The sequence below is a fragment of the Orycteropus afer genome, unplaced genomic scaffold (assembly GCF_000298275.1).
Source record: "Orycteropus afer afer isolate SDZICR_OR568_19922 unplaced genomic scaffold, OryAfe1.0 scaffold00169, whole genome shotgun sequence".
NCBI lineage: Eukaryota > Metazoa > Chordata > Mammalia > Tubulidentata > Orycteropodidae > Orycteropus > Orycteropus afer.
Genome location: NW_006921756.1, coordinates 3342781 through 3366780, shown reverse-complemented (window position 1 = coordinate 3366780; position 24000 = coordinate 3342781). Strand labels below are relative to the sequence as shown.

General features: G+C 38.9%; 1 protein-coding gene across 1 annotated transcript in view; it reads right to left on the bottom strand.

Moving 5' to 3' along the window:
- The window catches only part of LOC103201935 (cytochrome P450 4X1), a 111973-nt gene that overhangs the window by 9077 nt on the left and 78896 nt on the right, over positions 1-24000 (bottom strand). The window contains exons 5-10 of the mRNA XM_007946704.1: positions 19839-19966; positions 19602-19756; positions 11552-11658; positions 10781-10971; positions 2534-2667; positions 1168-1232 (exon numbers count right to left, since the gene is read on the bottom strand). Of these exons, the coding sequence (XP_007944895.1) occupies positions 1168-1232; positions 2534-2667; positions 10781-10971; positions 11552-11658; positions 19602-19756; positions 19839-19966 (780 nt within the window). The remainder of the gene's footprint in view (positions 1-1167; positions 1233-2533; positions 2668-10780; positions 10972-11551; positions 11659-19601; positions 19757-19838; positions 19967-24000) is intronic.

Sequence of the window (24000 nt, the reverse complement as noted above, 5' to 3'; positions counted from 1 at the left end):
CTAAGATAAATTTCTCTTTCTCTCTCTATAAGCTTTACTGGTTTTGCTTTTCTACAGAACCCAGCCTAACACAGAGAGCACCCACTTAGAAGACCAGCCAATATGACTATAAAATTAATCATCAATGAACATGTGACCGTATTAGGCTGGGTTCTCTAGAGAAGCAAAACCAGTAATGCTTATAGAGAGAGAGAGAGAGAGAGAGAGAGAGAAAGAGAAATTTATCTCAGGAAAACAGCTCACAGACTATCACAGTGGCCCAGCCTTCTCATTACATATAACATATCTTAAACTTTAGCTACTTATGTAAAAGGAAGCATCAGTACATGTGAATGGTTAGAGTGTCAGGGACATTGAATTGAGGAACTCCGGTATGATACAAATCTTCTTTTTGCTTCTCCTGATCCTCTCCTCAACTTTCCACCTTGCTCTGTGTCCCAGAAAGCTGGCACACATGGTTTCCTATTGGATTTGGCTAATAAAAGGCATTGGCAGAAGATTTGGAGGGTAGAAGGAGAGAGAGTTCAGAGTATTTATTCTACAGGCTCTTCTCTACCAGGCTGCCTCAGGAAGGCTGCATGTTCTTCCAAAGGCCACAGCTTCTGTCTGATGGCTTTCTCCCCACAGCTTTCTCTTGTCAGGTTCTGTAACCCTCCCTTCCATGTCCCATTAGAACTCGTAAGGAAATCTAGCAGTTATTTCCTCCATTTTGCTTTTCTTAAACCTTACCTGTAATTTTGTCAACAATTCTTTTATAAAACCTTTCTCAAATTCCCAACTTGAGTGTGTCATCTATTTTCTTCTAGAATCTTGATTGACACATACAGCAAAAAAGAGTTTGAGTTGCCTGAATATATTGACACTATTCCTTTGCAGATATTCTAGGTAAGACCTTGGTAGAACTTGGGAAATGAGTGAGTGAATACAGACTGTGACAATTTATGGATTGTATGGTTTTATGCCAATTTGTTCATTCAAAGCAAATACAAAGTGGGAGTAGAAGAGGACATCTTTCCTTTATGGAAAAGTTTTACATTTTTGTTTTTTATGTTTTTATTCTCTTTGTGCCATTTCCTTTAACTATACAGGCACTTCTGTGTTTAACCACTAAATGGTGAATTTCATAGCATTAGTTCTTTAATGTATTTCTCTACAAGATAGTCATACCTTTGGGTTTTCCCAGATGGCAGGGTTGTGGTGAAGACCCCAAATACTGAGAACCACATTCATTCCTAAAGGAGGAAATAAAAGAACTTGAGGAGAAAAAGCAAGTTGTGAGCTAATGTTATATTGCTCTTTAGCAAGCCTTTTCTTCTAGAAGGGAAAGCACTAGCTCCTGGCAGAACTCTATGTGTTGCAGCTGATGCCAGCAGTGAGAGGCTCATGGGCTTGGGTTGCTATCTTAATTTTCAAAGCAATGATTTATTTAATTCCTAACTCTATCTTAAGGAGCTATTGCCATCATGCCAAAGCGATATTGTGCTTATCTTTTCTGCTGTCTCTGGCAATTACTTAAAACACCTTTTAGTGGACTATAAAGTACTCACTGGAAATAGTTTGAGTACATAAGAACAGAACTGTAATCATGTGGATTAAGTGACAAATTTCTGTTGGTGCTGTTCATATAAGGAATATTTTAGCAAATAGTCATGTAAATTTTGGGGAAAAATAAAAGAAGAAAGAGAATTTGAAGATTATTTGGTTATCAGAAATAATTCTGGTAAAAGAATTCTAGACCTGTTAACAAAGTCACAATAGGTAACAGGCTGTGTTAGCTATAAGCAATCCTGTTTGCTTGTTTTCAAGGGCAAAACTTAATAGAACACTGAAGTAGACAAGAGAAAGGGTAATTCATGTGGCCTCTGCCTCCCACATGTCCTTCTCAGAGACCTGTGGTGTTCTGGCAAAAGCATTAGGCGCCAGTCACAGAATCTCTGAGTCAGTTCTAGCTCTGTTTATGTTAGTTAATCTCATCTGCACATTGAGTTTTCCTCAGTGGGTTTTTGGCTACATTGATATAATTTGAAAGTGCTTTGGAAAGGACTATTTTAAAAAAAATGAGATAATGTGGGTGATCTAATCTACCTAATCTATTCTATTAAGTGCTGCACACATCTAACCTATTAAGTGCTGCACACATGTAAGGGTGATATTATTACGATGATGACCCCATGGGTCTCCTAAATAAAGATAGTGGTTCTCATTTTCCATGAAATCTAACCTGGTTCTCAAATTCAGCCATAAAAATATTACCTTAGAGACAATATACCACAATGGAAAAGACCCTAGTCTGGGGTTCTGGAGACACAGGTTCCGTCTAGTTTTACTACAGTTGGCTATGTGTCTTTAGGAAAGTCTCTGAAACCCTTATCTGACCAAGGCATTACCAACTGAGCTCTAAATAGGTATACAACACTAACTCAGATAGCCTTAGCTTTATCTTCTGATTTCTCCAAGAGCAAGGAAAACCTGTCACTGTGGCTCCCAGGATCCCATGGTCTCTAGGAACTGCTTAGGAAAAGAATACAAAGACCTGTAGGCAAAGAACGTCCATCTGGGAAGGTAATGGGCTTGCTGAGTTCTCTGGAAATGGATGGGATTGGCGGGATCAATCGGAGCGCCTCCTTGATGCACATTGTGGTATATGACATCTTGCCCAGGTGGTCCCTGTGAGGATGACAGAGGGAGGGGAACTCAGACTTCATATCATGTTTGTAAATTTGATCAAATTTATGTCTGATGTTTGTTCCTAGGAAATTATCATCTTCAAGTTAAAGCTAGTTTGCTAACTAGTTTATGAAACAATATTAAAATGAGATTCTTTCTGCCTTAAGATCACTTGAAGTCCCAGAGGCAGAAGAACCAAGCAAGTGCTAAATGTCTTCACTATAAATTGAGATGCTGAACTACTGCTTTGCTAAGGAAATTTCTGAAAACCAGTCTTACAGCCTGTTATGGATTGAATTGGGTCCCCCCAAAACATGTCAACTTGGGTAGGCCATGATTCCCAGTATTGTGTTCTTGTCCTCCATTTTGTGCACACCATTGCTGAGGCACACCTTTTACCTTACAAGAGATAGAAGGAGAGATAAGCCAGTAGAGGAGAGGGATCTCACTACTACCAGGAAAGAAAAGCCACAAGTGGAGCATATGTTTTGGATCTGAAGTCCCTGCACTGAGAACATCCTAGACCCAGGGGAAGACTGATGCCAAGACATATGTAGATCTCCAAGGAATACCAGGAAGTTGAAGGGACACAAGAACATCCCTTGAGAGCAAACAGAGAGAGAAAACCTTGTCAGCTGGCACTCTGAATTTAGATTTCTAGCCTCCTAAACTGTGAGAAAATAAATTTCTGTTTGTTAAAGCCATTATTTTTGGTATTGCTGTTACAGCAGCACTAGATAACTAAGAGAAAGGAAGTGAGGTGCTTCTCTAACAGAGACCTAAAATGTGGAAATATTTTTGGAACTGGGTAATGGGTAGAGGTTAGAAGAGCTTTAAGGTGCCTAAAAGTAAAAGCTTAGATTTCCTTGAAGAGACTGTTGGTAGAATTATGGATGTCAAAGTGCTCAGAAGCAAGCGAGGAGAGCCACAGAAAAAGTCACTGTCACCTTAAAGAATACATATGGCACCAGCAACAGAACGTTGCTAGGAAATGTGGACATTAAATGTGCTTCTGGTGAGACTTTAAAAGAAAATTATGTACATGTTATTGGACAATGGAGGAAGGGCAATGTTTTCATGCAGTGGCAAAGAACTTATCTGATTTATATTCAAATGTATGGTGTAAGGCAGAATTTATAAGTGATGAACTTGGGTATCTAGCTGAAGAGATTTCTAAGCAAGATCTTAAAGGGGCCACATAGTTTCTTCTTGCTACTTATAGCAAAATGCAAGAGGAAAGAGATAGATTTAAAAATGAATTAGGTGAAATAAAAACAGTACTTAAAGTTTCTGTTGAACAAAATAAGGACATGTGTCCTAGAATGTTCTCCAAAGACATAGCTACACAATCTTCTATTAAAGAGATTAAGCCTGTGACTGATGAGTCTAATTAACTACCATAGCAGAAAACCCATCAGCTTAGACTGAAGGGGACAGAGAAAGAACGAAAGAAAAGAATGCTGTCTGTCTCTTGGAATTCTATTGTGAGGGAACAAGCCAAAGGAGCTACATTTGTTGTCCTCCAAGAATAGAAAAAGACTATTGCTAGAGCTCAGAGATCAGCAGAATTGTTGAAAAGAAGCACGGGAGGCAGGATCTTCTTGGCTTCAAGGGGTGGGGACTTTGTCTTCTGGATGTCAAAGGGTGGGCCCACAGTTTCCTTAGTTTCAAAGAATCAGATCTTTGTCAACTCATTTTTGGAGTGTAGGACTACTTCTAAGTTGTGCTGGGGGTGTGGGCTGCTGCCCAAAGCTGATGGGGTGGGGCTGCCATGCACAAGGGGGAGAAAATGGGGCTGAGGGGGTGGGGTCACCACTCAGATGGACTGGAAGAATGGGGGCACTTAAAGCCAAGGGGGCAGAGTTGCCATCCCAGAGGGCTTAGAAGGCAAGCTGAAGCCCAGAGCTGGGAAGCCTCCACCCAGGATCCAGAGAGCATGGCAAACACCCATATTCTAGAGGGTAGATCCATTGCCTAGATTGTCTCAGAGAACAAAGTATTATTTTCAGGACTTGAGAGCTAATGTAAATTGTTCTGGTGGGTTTTGGACTCATTTGGTGTCCAACACTTTCCCTACAACTTTCCCTACAACTTTTCCTTTTGTAATGGAAATGTATGCATTCCCACCATTGTACTTTGGAAACAGATAACCTGTAGTTCAAATTTCACAGGTTCACAGATGAAGAGGAATTTTGCCCAAGGAAGTTATATGCCTAGTCTCACCCATATTTGATTTAAGTGATTTAGAAATTGAGATTTTTAGACTTGGAGTTGATATAAGACTTTGGAGATGATGATGAGATGAGTATGTTTTACACGTGGCAAGGACATGGATTTTTGAAATGTCATGGACTGAGTTGTGTTTCTCAAATATGTATCAACTTGGCTTGGCCATGATTTCCAGTACTGTGTGGTTGTCCTCCATTTTGTGCACATCTTTGCTTGAGATAAAAGGAGAGAGAAGCCAGGAGAGAAGAGAGGGACTTCACTACTACCAAGAAAGAAGAGATGGGAGCAGAGTGCATTCTTTGCACTCAGGGTCCCTGTACTGAGAACCTCTTAGATACAGGGGAAAACTAATGCCAAGACACAAGGAGATCTTCAAGGAGTGGTGGACCCACAGATGTTGAAAGGAGACAAGGCTTTCCTTCAGAGCTAATAAAGAGAGAAAGGCTTTTCCTAGACCCTGTGTTTTGAATTCAAATGTCTAGCATCATAAACTGTGAGAAAATAAATTTACGTTTATTAAAGCCATCCACTTGTGTTATATCTGTTATAGCAGTTTAGGATGTTAGAAGTCTGAATTCATCATGTAAATCAAGAATGTATAAGGAACAGCTAAGGAGTGAAGGGGGACATTGATGGTTCAGTGGTAGAATTCTCAACTTCTATGGAATAAACCCAGGTTTCATTCTCAACCAATACACTACATGAATGGCTAACATCTATCTATAAATGGAGGCTTGGGTGTTAATATGATGCTGAACAGGTTTTAGCAGAGCTTCTAGACTAAGACAGACTAGGAAGAAAAGCCTGGTAATATACTTTCCAAAGTCACCCAATGGAAAGCCTATGGATCAGAATAGCCCAATTCTCAATCAATCACGGGGATGTAACAAGACTGGGTAACAGGACAGCATTTTGTTCTATTGTGCATGGGGTTGCCATGGCCATGAATTGGGGGTGTCAATAGCAGCTAACAATGACAAGAATTGAATAAAGGAGGCTTAAGACTTTTGAGAAAGAGAGAGAAAAAATATATCCCTTTAACGAGAATTGCCGTAATGCTGGAGTGCCATGGAGAACAGAGGTGTCCTCACATCTTAAATAATGTCAAAGAGCTTCAAAAGGATTACTTAGATGAGCTGGTATGTCTTTGCTGGGGTTGAAGGCTCACTCAGACTGATATGAGAGGCAATAGTGAAGAACAGAGAGAGGTAGGACAGCACTAGGGGAGAGCATTCTTTTCCCAGGGGCAAGGTAAGAAATGTGCACATTTGTTCTTGGAGTCAATGAACTGGCAAGAGGGAGGGCTCCAGAGCCAGCTGGTAAAGGACTTTGTCTAAGGGAATGACCTGAAGAGACAAAGTTGCCAGTAGAGGGGAGTTAAAAGTGGCCACCAAATGAAACATCATTCATGTTCCAGGAGTCACCCTTGGAAGTTCCAGTGAGGGAATCTCTAAGTAACCTATAGAAGCTTGAGAGAATACATAAGCATTGACTATCTACTAAGCTCAGAGAGTGTTTTGGTCCCCTCGTGCTGCTTTGAGAGGAATATATCACAAAGCGGATGGCTTTAATAAACAGGAGTTTACTCTCTTACAGTTTTGGAAGCTAGAAGTCCGAGTTCAAAGTGCCAGGCTCTAGGGGCCCCTCAATCTTGGGTTTCAGCTTTGCCTCCTGCTGAAAGGCTTTTCTTCATTCAGGCAACTGCTAGCTGCTGAGGCTGACAAACCCAAGGTCAACAAGTAAAAAGGCACAGTCCTGATATTACCAAACAGCATGGCGGGACAGTAATTCAAATCCAGAAAAAGTCCCAAGATCGGCAGGGCAAGGCAGGCTGCTGAACAATGACTTGGCTACATGCAGGTTTCAAGTGTGCCAAAAAACTGGAGGCCTTCCTCAAACTTGCTTCTTATATACTGGGAGCAAATCACGTCCCTAAAGCAGCTACTCAGCTGCTCCAGTAGATTCTACCGTGGAGTTAATCACCAATCTCACCATGGGGGAAAGCTACATCCAGTGGCCCAGCCACTCAATCAGGCCCAGCCAAGTTGACATACAACCTTAACCACCACAGATAGCAAGATTAAAATAGTACCAGCCTCTTTTTCCTCAAGCCCTTCTTCTTTCTGGGATCATTTCTGGAAGGGTCAGAAACAGCATAAGTAAGGAGCTGGTCAGTAAGAAATCAATAACAACCCCCTCACCTACCAATGGCTTCCAGGCCAAATAAGTACCCAACTGAGATGGAGTTCTAAGTGGATAAAAATTGGAATGTTTTATTATTACACTGAACTATATAATTAAATTGCTGAAATGAGGCCGTTCTTGTGATTTAAGTGGGTGGGAACTCTATGAGACTCACTCAAGATTTGATCCCAGAGATGAAAAGAACTTGTTCCACACAATAAGTTTGAAGTGTTAGTGGCAGAAAAATAAAGTTTCTCCCTAGCTAGTCAGGTTGGTTCAATAAAATGACTGCATACATTTAATCTTTCTATTTGCTTTATTGCATTCCTATTTGTTTTTCTGGTTACTGCATTATTCTGAACGCAGTCTTTGAACATTTGGGACTGTGAAATTTTAATTTTGAACTTTTTCCTCCTCAAGCCCAATTCTGACTCATGGTGGCCCCATGTGCTGCAGAGTAGAACTTTGTTCCATGGGGTTTTCAATGCTGTGATCTTGTAGAAGCAGATCACTAGACCTTTCTTTCTAGGTTCCTCTGGGTGGGTTCAAACAGTGGTTAGTGGTTAGTAGTTGAATGTTTAACCATTTTCACCATCCAGGGACTCCTACACCCAGAATAAAAGAGTAATTCTGCTTAGCCTGGCTCTTTGCATAATTAAGAAACACAATTCTGTCCATTTCTATCCTGATGCAAAACCATGAGAGGATTTCTAAACCAATGCAGAAAAGGGCTGATAAGGAGTCAAATGGAGAAGATGAATAACCTTCTAATTTTTTTCAGAAATTGCTCTTTGCAGTATGGTTTTATGTCCACAAGAATTATAAATAGAGTACAATGTACAGATTTCTTCAAATATAAGTATTAGACCATAATATAATATAAATTTTTCACTGCTGTCGAGTTGGATCTGACCTCATAGTGACCCCTGTTTGGGTTTCCAAGGCAGTATCACTACAGAAGTAGATTGCCCAATCTTCCTTCTGAGGAGTGGCTGGTGGGTTTGAACCTCCAGGCTTCTGTTAGTAGGCAAATGCCTTAGGCACTTGTGGTGTAGTAAATTACCTGGTATGGCTTTTCTAGCCATAAGTCTTTGTAAACTCCACAGTGGAATTTGCTGTGAGCAACTCAGGAGCTCCTGGTTATAAAAGTTATCCACCTGGGGTATTTCTGTTGGGAGTGGCACAAAGCAATGTTCCAGGAAGTTCACTATCTTTCAGGTGCTTAGAATTCTGATGTTATGATTGGCTAGTTTGGCCACTCTGCCAGGCTCAAAAGGAGGCCTCTTAGGAGCAGAACTCTCTCTGACTGCTGGTTAAAAAGGATGTGCTGCTGAGAGAAACATGCTCCCAAGAGAAATATGCTCCTGAGAGGCATGCACTCCTGAGAGAACTGCGCTCCTGAGAGACATGCGCTGCTGGGAAAGAGATGTAAGAGACACATGGGCTGAGAGAGACACCGAGGGACATGCACTGCTGGGAGAGAGACTGTGAGAAACTGTTGGCTGAGAGATGGCAGGCTGAGACAGACTAAACATTTTTCCTGAACTTGAATTGTAGCCTGGTGCTTCCCTAAAAACCCCATAGTCTGTGAGTTCTGTGTGGCCACTGCAGTGAAAGTGAATTATCGAACACAGCAGAAAGGTGGTGAGTGGTGCAGGAGGAACAGTTGGTGTCAGGGTTGGTGAAAGGGCTGGAGGGAGGCAGCATGTCTGGCCTTGCAGGAATAGGCCTTGGGCTATTGATGGTGATTCTGTTTTCCTCTTGTGCTGTTAGAGGAGGTCAAGAGATATGGCCTCCTTGCCTCTTTAGCAGCACTACATCACCAGAGCTTATTCTCTTTAATATTACTGCCATTTTTCTCATTAAAATAAATTGACTATTAACAGATCCTCTGGTCTTTATCTTTCTTATCTGGCAAAGATTCCTTTATTGCTTTCACATTTAGGCAAAACAAGAATGAGGAAGGGTAATATATGAGTTTAATAAACATCCACCATAAATCAAGGTCAAAATCTGTAATTAATGTTGAGAGGTGATATACTGTATAGTGTTTCCAAATTCAATGAATGAATTAAAAAAATTAGTCATTTATATTTAGGGTAGGAAATGACTTCTATTTCCTTATAAAAAGTGAGACCTCTATTTCAACTTTATAAATTCAAATTTTCCTTTTAAAAATGTTCTGACTATACTGACCTTTGCATATGAAATGTGGATTTTCCTAGTCATTGGGCTGGGTTTCCCTTAGCATTTCTATCTTTCTGTCCCTTTTGACAAGGTAATCATTTGTGAACTATCTAGTTAGGGTGAGGGGTATGTTTTATGTGAAGGACATGTTTTTTTCCTTTGCAATCAACATATCTGAGAGCAAAATCCATAAGCCAAGCTTCAGTCTTAAAAAAATGGAATTGAAATTTACCACCTAGCTAACTCCTACTTATTCTGTAAGAGGTAGCTTAAGTGTCAGCTTCCCCAGGAAGTTTATATGAGAACCCCACCTTCCACCCCAATGCCATGTTTGGTGCCTGTCTGTTATGTCTTCATTGTGGCCAGTACATTGTGCCTTTACTATGTTAAAATGAATTATCTGTATGTGGGTCTGTCTGCAGTACTAGACTGTGAGCTCATTGAGAAGAGGACCCACACCAAATATTATTCATTTTTTAATACCTCAGTACTTAAAATGCCTTCAGTATTTATTTGCTAAACTGAACTATAGTGTGTATAATTTAGTACTATGTTCAAAGTCCAAAGCCAGTCCTGATAAATGAAGCTGGTGTCAAGGGGGCAGAGTAGGATGTCTACAATGAAGCAGCTGGTCATTTAGGTCTCTCAGAAGAGAAGCCTCACTTAAACCAAACCCTACTCGAACTCCACTCAAAGAAATGGGACATGTACACACCACTGATTAGGAAAAGGATTGAAATAGGTAATTTATGAATGATGAACTTCTTTAGCAAAATACAAAGGAGTACTGAGACCTCTTGAAAAAGAGCATTCTTTTCCTTTCACATACACATATCTTGAAGCACTGTGGTTACCAAGTTCCATAAGGTCAATTTGTGACTGTCATTGTTTGCTGCCTCAGCATCAATTACTTCCTACAAGTTGCTCTTTCACCTAGTTTCTGACATGGCCATTCCTGTCTTGTTACATAGTCTCTTAATAGCTGTAGTCTTTAACTAGTGCTCTCAATCATGCTCCATATGATTTCCCATGATAGAGACCTCATTGCTATTTTGTAATTCAGTCTCTCAATGGTCGTAGTCATTCCTTGCCCCTCATGGCCATGCCCTATATGGATGCTCATGATTAAAATTTCTCTCTTTCTATGCACTAATTCGTTAAAAACTTAAACTGACCGATAAGACCAGCACACACTAACTCTGAGACTCCACTCTAAATATTATACATTAGCTTTCTCTTACAAGTCCAACTTATTGTTTACTTGTCCCTGGGTGCAACATCCTTGACTCTGCATTTAGTTGTGGTTTAGTCTCCACTCTGGATTCATAAGCATTAAATTTGATTGGGTTTTCTGGACTGCCTATATGAGTGCTGCACCTAACAGACTATCCAAGACACCCATAGACCCCCTTTGTGTCAGACATGAAACTTAATACACAAGATACCAGAAGAAAGAATTAAGCAAAATTGGAGGAGAAGACTGTGCTGAAATGTTTAGGGAGGTAGATCTTACCAGATGATGGAAGACTCATCTCCCAGGATGTCCCTGATTTCTTCTCGGCATCTCTGTTGGTGTTCAGAGTTCAGAGCCAGGCAGTAGAGTAGCCAGGAGATGCTCCCTGCTGTGGTGTCATGCCCTGCCAATATGAATGTGTTCACCTCAGACCACAGGTCAGTATCTGAGAAGCTGTCTTCATTTTCAGCCTAGAAATTACAGTAGAGATATTTTTATGCAATGTCTGTTTATAGATGTTTACAGCCTCAACCAAAATATTGATCTTAAAGAAAAAAGAAAGATTTTAAAATAGAAGTGTCAACTTTAATTCAGTTAAAGAAATATATTGTATGAGACACAACTATGCCCAGGCATAAAGGAGATGTTGATTAGATAAGAAAAGTAGACCTTGCAAAGAGTTTCCTCAAATCACCAGGCCTTAAAAAAATCTCTTCAATCCCCTTGCTTTATCCAGATTTTTCAGTGCTTCATCCCCATCATTTTACCAGCTTATACTGTCATCTACTTTTCTGTGTTTCTGTGAACTATCATGACATGCCAAATCCTGTCAAATTAATAAAAACTTAGTCTTTTACCCGACTCTCAATAGTGACAGCACCATAGAATTCCGTCTTTCCCCAAAACTACATGGAACCAACTCATAAATTCAAATTATTGTCATATTTAGTCAATCAATTTTGTTGCATCTCCCCACCACACCACTATGCATCCCCCCACCTACATAATTAATTAGCTATTTGAATAAGCTCAGAAATTTGGGAGATTTACCTGGGCAGAAAGGATAATATCCAGAAAATCTTGGTACTTCCTCCTCTGAGTATCATCCTGCTTCCTCTCATCTTGGAGGGATTTCTTTCTGTCTTGGACTATCTTTTCTGGGACACAATAATAGTTCTCCATCACCAGAGTGACAGCAAAGTCAATCAAAGTCAAATAAATTGCAACTCATGGCTCATATAATTCAGATTTTGCCTAATTTCCTGAGGTCAAAGTAGGTACATTATATTTAAATAGACTTATTTTTTATAGATATTTATTTTCTCATCAAATGGACACCGGATCAAATCTCTAAACATACAAACACAGTAGATCAAAAATATACTTTATATCACTAAACCCATTACCAATGAGTTGATTCTGACTCATAGCAAACCTATAGGACAGAGTAGAACTTCGCCATAGGTTTTCAAGGCTTTTATCTTTTTATGGAAGCAGACTGCAACATCTTTCTCCCAAGTGTTTAACCACTGCACCACCAGGGCTCCTTTGTTTATTTTATTATGTAATCAATATAATGAAGATGATTTCAGATTCAGATGCAATTGACCAATAATTCTTTTCTTCTTTCATCTAAATACTTTATTTTAATGGAAAAGTTATCAAATAAAATGGAAAACAGGCAAAGAAATTTTAACATACGTATAATTGAAGGCCCTGCAATAAAACACAGAACAAAAATATGAATTGGAGCTAGTATTTAAAATCATAACCCAAGAATACTATCTAGAAATAAGAAAACACTTAAATATACATATTGAAAGGGCCTACCCTATGCCTGGAAAAATTGAAGCAGAATGATCAACTTTAATATATACCTTAGTAAAAGTATTAAACATTAAAGACAGTGAAAAAAATTCTCAGAGATGCCAAGTAAAATGACAAAATAACATTCAAGGGCAAGAAAATTAGGCTATTATAATAATTCTCAAGAACAATAAGAAAATCATAGTAAGTAGAGCATTTTAAAGAAACTCAAGGAAAGATATGTGGGCTAAAAATTTTATCGTCAGCTAAATGGTCCTTCAAGGACCAATTTACAACACAATTTTAAAGTTATACAACACAATTTGAAACTTGCAAGAACTGTGTTCATGAGCCCTTCCTGAGAAATCTGTAGAGAATGACCTTCATCTTACCAAGAGATTACTAGGAAAACTACATAAAAGAACTGAAGAGGGCATTCAACAGATTTAATTTTAGATTGAAGAACAGAGATCTGGTTGAAGAATAATACATAAATATTAAAAATGAAAATAATGCAACTCAAAATACAAAGAGAGGAAAAAATAAGAAAGTAGAATAAGATCACTGATAATTATATAGGTAATACATGGTGTTTTGGTTACCTCTGTGCTGCTCTAACAGAAAATACCACAAATGGGATGGCTTTAACAAACAAGAGTTTATTCTCTTACAGTTTGGAGGCTTTAAGTCCGAGTTCAAAGTGCCAGGCTCTAGGGGCTGGGTGAAACCCCTTAACCTTGGGCTTCAGCTCTGCCTCTTGCTCCTGGCCCACTGAAACTGGAAGCTTTTCTTCATTCAGACAGCTGCTGGCTTCTGAGGCTGACAAACTCAAGGTTGACAAGTAAAAAGACACAGTTCCAATGTTTCCAAACAACACAGAAGGCCACTAATTCAAGTCCAGAAGAAGTCCCAAGATCGGCAGGGCATGGCAGGCTGCTGAACAATGACTTGGCTACATGCAGGGTTCAAGCCTGCCAAAAAGCTGGAGACCTTCCTCAAGGTTGCTTCTTATATTCTGGAAGCAGACCACATTCCTAAAGCAGCTACTCAGCTGCTCCAGTAGATTCCTGCACAGAATTGATTGCCAATCTCACTATGTGCAATAACTACATCCAGCTGCCTGGCCACTCAATCAGGCCCAGCCAAGGTGACAACAATCTTAACTACCACAAATGGAAATCAAAGGACATAACTTAAAACGGACATGGCAGTAATATGTCAAGTAAGGAAAAGAGAGTTTAAGGATCCTACAAAAGGGCTGAATACTATGGTAACCACAGGGCAAAAATATAAACGTTCTTAACTAACAAAACATACTATACTGAAAAGAGCAAAGAAGGCATATCATATAAAGAAACAAGCACAGTATTGTAACATAATAATATGAAATCATTGAGACCAAAATCATCAGTCATTTCAATAAACAGGATGAGAATGTCTCAGTTATCAAAACAAAAAGATTTTTAAATTGACTCATATAGGAAAACCCAACCATATACTTCATGTAAGAGACATGACTAAAACAAAGTGTTTCAAAATGGCTAAAAATAAAGAAATGGGCAAAGTTAGAGTGGGAAATGGAAATGATAAAAAAAAGCAAGGATTGCAAACTTTATATCAGAAAAAGTAGAATTTGAGCAAAACAGCACCTCAGAAACCCAAGGAGAGGTGACTATGAGTTGGGTCCAACTCGACAGCACATAACATAAGGCAAACAAGGTCACTTTTTAATGATAAAAGTCACAATTACACAATATGTAATAGTTATGAATATATGCACATCAAAGTCACTGCCATCGAGTTGGATCTGACTCATGGTGACCCCTCCTTGGGTTTCCAAGGTGGCATCACTACAGATGCAGTTTGCCCGACCTTCCTTCTGAAGAACACAGCAGTATCCATTTAAAGCAAAATATATGGGAGGTGAAAGAATAAATAGGCATAATCACACTAAAGAGAAATCTTTAACATTCCACTCTCAGTAAAGACAGCTCAAGTGAACAAAAGTAAGGATATAAACAACAAAACAAACAAACAAACAAAAACCTTACTGCCGTCAAGTCAATTCAACTCATAGTGACTCCTCCTTGGGTTTCTGAGGTGGTGTCTCTATGAAAGTAGATTGCCCAATCTTCCTCCTGAGGAGTAGCTGGTGGGTTTGAACTGCCAGGCTTCTGTTTAGCAGTCAAATGCCTTAGGCACTATGCCACCAGAGCTCCCAGTAAGGATATAGAAGATCTAAATAAAATAATCAATAAGGTAGAGCATATGAGGAGAAAAATCAAGCACCATAGGGAATATACCTTCTTTTCAAGATCACACAGAACATTTATAAAAATCAATCATATATTAAAACAAAGAAAACATTAGTTAAGTTCTGTAAAATAGAAATATTGCAAACAATAACCACAAGGCAATGAAACTAGAAATTAAAAAATTCAAAATCTAAAAGCTCTTATACCTAGAAATTTATGCACTTTATATTAAACAATTCTTGAGTGAAAGGAAAAACTTAAACAGAGATTACAGGATTTCTGAGAAGATAATTGTAGTGCAGTGAATTACTTGGTATGGCTCTTCTAGCCATGGTCTCTGTGACTTCCACCAGATAACCGGTGGAACTATGCAAATGTAAGGTGCTTGTGTCCAAACAAGCAGATTGGACAGCTTGCTAATAATGTAAATAAGGTACATGGCACCTGTGTGAGGGTGGGACTGTGCAACTAAAGTATATGGAATTGGTCAGTTTTGCCATCTTGTTAGGCTTAAATCGAACCATCTCAGGCAGAAAAGGGGGATCTTACTATCATAAGGACAGAGAAGAGCTGGGAGTGGAGCCCATCCTTGGATTTGAGATCCCTGCACTGAGACAACTGTAAAGAGATTGCAGAGAGATTTCAGAGAGAGTAGAGAGATGGCAGAAGCAGCACCAGTAGTGGAGGCAGAACTGAGAGACTGCCATGAGACACAGTGGTGGGCTTGCCAGCCAACAGAGTGAGAAAGCTGAGTGTCTTTGGGCAGGAAACTTGCAGGTAGAGCAGGGTGCACCTTTCAGCAGAGCTAATAGAGCATTATAACACTTGCCCAAGCAGAGCAGAGGCAGAGGCTTGATAGAAGCATGCCTGCAGCAAGGCTAAGAAGAAGCTGTCCTGACTAAAGAACTGTATCCTGACTTGTTTCTCATCCTGAATTGTAACCTGTTACTTCCCTAATAAACCCCATAATTGTTGAGTATTTTCTGTGAATTCTGTGTGGCCATTGCAATGAATTATTGAACCCAGCCGAGAAGTAGAGAGTGCCGTGGGAAGGATGGTTGTTGGTGTCAGAATTGGTTAAAAGGTAAGAGGATGGTGGAATGTCTGACCTCTGTCTGATAGGAATCAGCATTGGGCTGATGTTGCTGATGGTGATTCTCTTTCTCCCTTGTGAAGTTAGAGGAGGTAAAAGGATGCTGCCCCATGCCTTCTCTTTTTTATTTTGCAATAATGATAATGAAAAGATTATTTATCAAAATATATTGGATATATTTAATCAGTGAGCAAGAGAAAATTCATAACCTTAAATACGTATTGCAATAGAAATGAAAGAATAAAAACAAACACATTAAACCCTAACTAAAGAGCTAGGGGAAAAAAAAATCAACAGCAACAACAAAATAAGCCAAAGGTAGAAAATAATAAAGAAAATACCAAAAATTAATAAGGTAAAGAAAAAAGGAACAGCAGTCTAAATCAGTAAATCAAAATTATGGTTCCTCAATAGTAGATAAAATACTAGTTAATTTAAACAAGGAATAAAAGGAACAAAGCACAAATATACAAAATAAGAAATGACACAGGAAAAATATTAATACAGAGAATTTTTTTTCAAAGTCAACTTCTATTCAAATAAATTTTAAGCATAAATGAAATGGATAATTTCCTAGGAAATTTTCCTAGGAAAATTTGATATACCAAAATTGGCTCCAGTAGAGATAGACTTAAACAGATAAATTTCAAATTTCCATGGAGGAAATTGAGAAAGTTATAAGGTAAATAAATAAATAAATAAGACACAAGATCTAGGTGGTATGACAGTCTACCAATCCTTTGAGATTACATAGTCCCAATGCTACATGAATTATTTCAGAGCCAAAACCAAAAATCAAACTCATTGCTGTGGAGTCGATCCTGACTCACAGCGACTCCTGCTTGGGTTTCTGAGGTGGTATTGCTATGATTTTCAGTAGCCTCATATGCATGTGAGAGCTAGACAATGAATAAAGAAGGCCACAGAAGTATTCATGCATTTGAGTTGTGGTGCTGGTGAAGAATATTGAATGTACCATGAACTGTTAGAAGGAACAAATCTGTCTTGGAGGAAGTACAGTTGGAATACTCCTTAGGAGTGAGAATGGCCAGACTTTGTCTCTTGCACTTCGGCCATGTTGTCAGAAGGGTCCAATTCCTGGAGAAGGATATCATACTTGGTAAAGCACAGGGTAAGCAAAAATGGGGAAGACCCTCAACAAGATGGACTGACACAGTGGCTCCAATGATGGACTCAAGCACGGTACTGATTGTGAGGATTCTTGTGCTGGACTGGGCATTGTTTCATTTTGTTGTACATAGGGTTGCTATGAATTGGAACTGACTCCATAGTACCTAACAACAACAAGAAGGAGGAGGAAATCATGACTCTTTTCAATGATGCAGCAAAAGCCTTTGACAAAATTCAACATCTATTCCTAAAGAAAATAGAAACGAATTGTGAGATAGATCCTCATAATAATGTCCTCAATAACTCATGTTTCCCTGTGTCCTAGCTCCTTTAAAATGTGATGTTTTCATTCTTCCCACCAGGAAGTAGAGTCTATTTCTCCACATCCTTGAAGGCTTATGACTTATTTAGAACAACAGAATGTAGTGTAAGTGATATTCTGAGACTTTTGGACCTAGGCTTTAAGAATTTCCTTGCTTGCCATCCCAGAGTTCTGAGCCATCATCTAAAGAAGTCCAGGCTATCTTGCTGGCAGTGGTGGTAGTGGTGGTGGGTGGCGAGGCACATGGAGAGGTCCTGGAAGATGAAAGACTATAAGACAAAAGGGAAATAACCCAGCAATCCAACCATCCCAGCTGAGGAGTGAAAAATGTGAGTGAGGCCGTCTTGAATTCTCCAGGCCTAATTGCGACCAAGTAAATCAGCCCAGCTAACACCATATGAAGCAGAAACTATTGTCCCAGCTGATCACTGTCCATCCAACTCACAGAGCTGTGAGCAAATAGATTTTTTTTTTTTTTAAACTGCTAGGCTTTGGGGGTAGTTTATTTTATTTTTCAGCAATAGTAACTCACACAATTAGATACTTCCTTGTTGTTGTTGTTGTTGCTATGTGCCATCAAGTTGGACCTGACTCATGGCAACCCCTCCTTGGGTTTCTGAGGCAGTATCACTATGAAAGTAGATTGCCCAATCTTCCTTCCGAGGAGTGGCTGGTGGGTTTGAACTGCCAGCCTCCTGGTTAGCAGTCAAGTGCCTTGGGTACTATGCTACCAGAGCTCCTAGATACTTCCTTAACATGACACTATATAAATCTGTCTATCATCCATCTAGGAGCTCTGGTGGTGTAGTGCCTAAAGCATTTGACTGCTAACCAGGAGGCTGGCAGTTCAAACCCACCAGCCCCTCCTCAGAAGGAAGGTTGGGGTCACTAGGAGATGGATCTGACTCAACAGCAGTGGGTTGGTTGTTGGTTGCTTATCATCCATTCATCCAACTATCTATCTATCTGCCAATCATCTATCTATACCTTAACATGAACCTACTGTCTTACTTAAATGGGGGAAATTCCAGGTATTTTCATGAAGGTTAACAACAGGCAGGGATGCCCACTATCTCCACTACTGCTTAACATTGTATTAGAGGTAATAGCCAATATAATTAGACAAGAGAAAAGCAATTAGAAGCATATGAATGAGAAAAGAAAAGTATCTCTATTTGCAGCTGATATGAAAGCATAACTGTAATACCTTACAGAATCAACAAGAGAAACAATAATTTGCTGTCCTGTTACCTTGCTGAAGGGAGCCCTGGTAGCACAGTGGTTAAATGCGTGAATGCTAACTAAAAGCTGGTGGTTTAAAACCACCAGTCACTATGTAGGAGAAAGATGTGGCAGTCTGAATCTGTATAGGTGTACAGCCTTAGAAACCCTCTTGAACAGTTCTACTCTGTCCTGTAGAGTCACTATGAGTCGGAATTGACTTGACGGCAAATGGGTTTGGTTTTGGTTTAGTACCTTGCTGAACTCTTTTACCATGCAAATATACAATAGTAACAACAACAACAAAAAGATGAAGTACATAGGAATAAACTTGTATAATAATGTACGATATTTACATGAAGAAATCAATTTAAAAAACAGAGTCAAAAATATACTTGAATATATGGAAAGATGACCTTTGTTCTTAGACAGGATATATCAGCATCATCAAGATGTCAGTTCTAGGTTAATCCATAAATTTAATGCATTACGGAAAAAAAAATACAAAAAAATTTTTATTTAGAGCTAGTTGATACTAAATTGATACTAAAGTTCATATGGAAAAATAAATGTGTAAAACAGTTAAGAAAAGAATGGAAGGGAAGAGCTCTGTAGTATATTAAAAATACTATAAAGTCTCTATAATCAAAGCATTGTGATTCTAGCACATGCAGGACAGACCAATGGAACAGAACAGAAAATTCAGAAATAGAGCCAAGTATGTATGTCAATTTAGAATACGATAAATATGGTATCTCAAATCACTGGAAAAGATGAGCTTTTTAATAAGTAATGATGATTCTGGATGTAGCATTCATGACAAAGAATGCTGAATTCCTGGAAAGCTTAATCTATTTCAATTTTTGCATTTATGTTTTGCTTTATCTATTTATTTTTGAACTAAGCTCCTTTTGAAATTCATGATTATGCTTATTCTATCCCTCTATTCATTCCTATGTTGTCATTATTACTTCAATCACTGTGCAAAAAGTCATATCCCAGGTATGTTTTGAAATCTTAAATGGCTACTAATAATAACTGTACATAATAAAAATTGCATAATACATAGAAAAGTTCTGATAAGGTCAGCTACTACTGTGGATGTAGCAACCTCTTCCTAAGGATTCAAATTGTCTTTCATTTGAGCAGTGTCCATATAAAACTTGATTAAGAACAATAATTATTCCCCTTTTCACATTGACTCTAACCCTCTACATAGACACACTATGATCATGATTGTATGGACTTGGGCAACCCAAATCTGAAAAATACCTGTATACTGATGTAGCACTTGGCTTAACTCCTGGATGCGGTGACTTTCAGGGCTGAAATTGAAAATTATGTCACAGTGATCCAAGAAATTGTACATGCGATAAAAGATGATTTTGTTGAGTTCAAACATTGCTTTTACATAAGGGTCACTGGTGCTAGAAGAGAAAGTTGAGACAATGTATTAATAAGTGACCTAAATAATGCTTCATAAGTATCTTATTTACTCCTGTCACTGACCCATTTATCTGGCAGTTGGTCTCCTGGGTGAAAGCACATTTCAAGAGTATGTCCAGGGTCATCAAGTTGATGTGTTCAAAGACCTCCACAGTTGTGTGCTGAGTGACTAACATCTTCTCCCACTTATCCTGGTACAGGAAATCAAGATCAGCATCATCACCATCATCTAACTGCCTTTATTTGACAGTTGCTCCATGTCCCCTTGATAGCACCTAACAACAACCATGTCCCCTGCCCTTATGCTCTAAAGAAGACAACCCTGCCCCAGTAGGAACCAGAAGTCATATAAGTAAATAAGTCAAATGCTTACTTTGGGCGTGAGGCAGGGGAAAAAATACCGAGCTGGGTGGGAAAGAGCATGGAGGAAACAGCCTCTCTGGTAAATGGCTGAGTTAAGGATCTGTGGCCTTTCAACGATTACCATAACTCTGCTTTAAAACAGTCAATTAAAACAGATAATCTGATACAAGATCCATAATTATAAGGATTCTCTCCAGGGTTTCTTCTAGCTTCAGTTCCCAAACTGTAGAAACAATTACTATATTCAACCACCAAAATCACAATAAAAATAAAAATAATTTTGGAACTTTTCAAAGACATTTTTGGATTCAGAAATGGAGGACAGAGAGAAGCTGTGAACAGGAGGAGCAACCTGCAGGGAGTTGGATCTCAGCCAAGCTATTGCCTGTACCTATTCTAAATAATATTAAAAAAATCTAGTTACCATCAAGTCAGTTCTGATTCTTGTTGACCTCATGTGTTCTATAGGGTTTTCAACTGCTGATTTTTCAGAGTAGATCACCAGATCTTTCTTCCATGGAGCCTCTGGGTGGATTTGAACCACCAATCTTTCAGTTAGTAGTCAAGCACTTAACCATTTGTGCCACCCTGGGACTTCTGTGCCCATTCTACCTGTTATTGTTGTCTGATGCCATCAAGTTGGTTCTGAGTCATAGCAATCCTATGTACAACAGAATGAAACACTGCCTGGTCCTGTGCCATCCTCACAATCATTGCTATGTTTGAGCCCATTGTTGCTGCCACTGTGTCAATCCATCTCGTTGATTTTTTTTTTTCTTTTCCACTGACCCTCTATTTTACTAAATATGATATCCTTCTCCAGAGACTGGTCTTTCCTGATAACATATCCAAAGCACATAAGATGAAGTGTCACCATCCTCGCTCCCAAGGAGCATTCTGGCTGTACTTTTTGCCCAAGAGAAGTTTGTTCATTCTTCTAGCAGTCTACAGTGTATTCGATACTCTTGGCCAACAGCATAATTCAAAGGAATTAATTCTTCTTCAGTCTTCCCTATTCGTTGTCTAGCTTTCACATACATATGAGGTGATTGAAAATACCATGGCTTGTGTCAGGTGTACCTTCTCCTCAAAGTGACATTCTTCCTTTTCAGCATTTAAAAGAGGTTTTTTGCAGCACATTTGTCCAATGCAACACGTCATTTGATTTCTTGACTGCTGCTTCAATGGTTGTTGATTGTGGATCAAAGTAAAATTAAATCGTTGATAACATCAATATTTTCTCCATTTATCATACTGACGGCTGCAGTCTTTAATCTTAATCAGTAAATGCTTCAAGTCCTTTTCACTTTCAGCAAGCAAGGTTGTGTCATTTGCATATCACAGATTGTTAATGAGTCTTCCTCCAACCCTGATGCCATGTTCTCAGTCATACAGTCCAGTTTCTAGGATTATTTGCTCAGCATACAGATTGAATAAGTATGTTGAAAGGATATAACCCTGACACACACCTTTCCTGATTTCAAACTGCAGTATCCCCTTGTTCTGTGCAAATAACTACCTCTTGGTCTATGTACGGGTTTCTCATAAGTACAATTAAATGTTCTAGAATACTCATCCCTCACAATGTTATCCATAATTTATGATATACACAGTCAAATGCGAATGCCTCTGCATTGTTAGTGAAACAGAGGAAAACATCTTTTTGGTATTCTTTGCTTTGAGACAAGATCTATCTGACATTAGCAACGATATCCCTCATCCCATATCCTTTTCTGACTCCAGCTTGAATTTCTGTCAGTTCTCTGTCAATATACTGCTGCAACCATTTTTGAGTTATCTTCAGCAAAATTTTATTTGTGTGTGATATTAATGATATTGTTTGATAGTTTCTGGATTCTGTTGGATCACATTTCTTTGGAATGGGCAAAATATAGATCTTGATTCCAGCTGATTAGCTAGGTCTTCCAAATTTCTTGGCACAAATGAGTAAGTGCCTCCAGCACTGCATCCATTTGTTGAAACATCTCAATGGGTAGTCTGTCGATTCCTGGAGCTTATTTTTTCACCAATTCCTTCAGTGCAGCTTGGACTTCTTCCTTCAACACCATTGGTCCTTCATCCTATGCTATTTCCTGAAATGGCTGAATGTTGACCAATTATTTTTTGATACAGGGACTGTGTATTCCTTCCATCTTCTTTTGATGCTTCCTGCACCATGCAATATTTTGCCCATAGAGTCCTTCAGTAGTGCAATTTGAGGTTTGAATTTTTTTCTTCAGTTCTTTCAGCTTGAGAAATGTCAAGCTGCTCTTCTCTACTGGTTTTCCAATTTCAGGTCTTATAGATGTCATTATAATACTTTACTCTCTCTTCTCGAGCCACCCTTTAGAATCTCATATGCAAGCTCAAGTTGAAGCTGAAGAAAATTGAAACAAGTCCACAAGAGCCAAAATACAACCTAGAGTATATTTTACCTGAATTTAGAGACCATCTCAAGAACAGATTTGACACAATAAACACTAATGACCAAAGACCAGACAAGTTGTGGGATGACATTAAGGACATCATATGAAGAAAGTAAAATGTAATTAAAAGACAGGAAAGACAGGAAAAAACAAAATGGACATTAGAAGATATTCTGAAATTTCCTCTTGAATATAGAGTGTTGTTGTTGTTGTTGTTATTTGCCATCGAGTCGGCCCCGACTCATAGCGACCCCTCCTTGGGTTTCCGAGGCAGTATCACTACGGAAGTAGGATTGCCCAGCCTTCCTTCCGAGTGAATATAGAGTAGCTAAAGTTAATGGAGGCAATGATAAAGTAAAGAAGCTGAAAAGAAGGTTTCAAAGAGGGGCTTAAGAAGACAAAGTAAAGTATTAGGGTGAAATGTGTAAAGCCCATTTTACCTACCTACAAAAAGAGACCCATTCACATTGCCTGAAATATCTGGCTTGACTTTGTTAAATTGACACAAAGTCCCCAGTAAATGTAGTGGTTGTAACAAGCATTCACTGTGTAAAAATACAAATAAATCAAAACGTTTATGGTCATTTCAACCTATATTTGTTGAGCATTTAAAGGCCTTATGTTAAGTACTAGGGACTCAGAGACCCTGGATAAAAAGCAGAGATTTTTTTAAAATATCACCTAAGTGTTAATTGTTTAATCAGGTAACATTCACCCTGAATTAGGTAAATTTTGTTGTTGTTGTTATGTGCCATCGAGTGGGACTGACTCGTGTATTTTTAGTAAATAAAAATGGTGACTTTAGACTATGGCCCTGGTATACACTTCAGGCCTGGGATAAAACTCACTCCCAAGGGCTGGCTCTCAGCTCAACAGTAATAAGACTTACATGCAGAACACTCAACCCAGGGTAATGCACCCACCTACTCTACTGAGATACATTCCTTGGAACACTTGGCCATGATGCACCAGACAGGCAACATTCACATGGAGGAAAAGCTGGACAGTGCATAACTAAGAAGGGCACAGGGATGGAAGGGGTCACTGGGAAGGGAGAAGAGGAGAGTGGGTTAGGATTGGGAATGGTAATTGGGGAGTGAAACCAAATGTATACAGACTGTGAATGTAAAACAAATTCTTCTCTGTAAATTTGCACCTAAAGCACAATATTAAAAAAAAAAAAATTAAGAAAGAAAAGAAGGTAAAATTTAAAAAGACAAAAAAAAAAATGGTGAGTTTAGAAGAAATGAGAGCAAAGGACAGGCTTTAAAGAGTGAGGCACTTGAGAACAACTCAGCAGATGCAGAAATTGTCAAAGGGATCTCAGGGAAATGAGGAAGGCAGAATGGGGCATAGAAATTCAAATACAACCACTGACTACTGTAAAATTGTGCTTGAGGCTGAACAGCGTGAGAATAGGAAGAGAATGCTCTCCT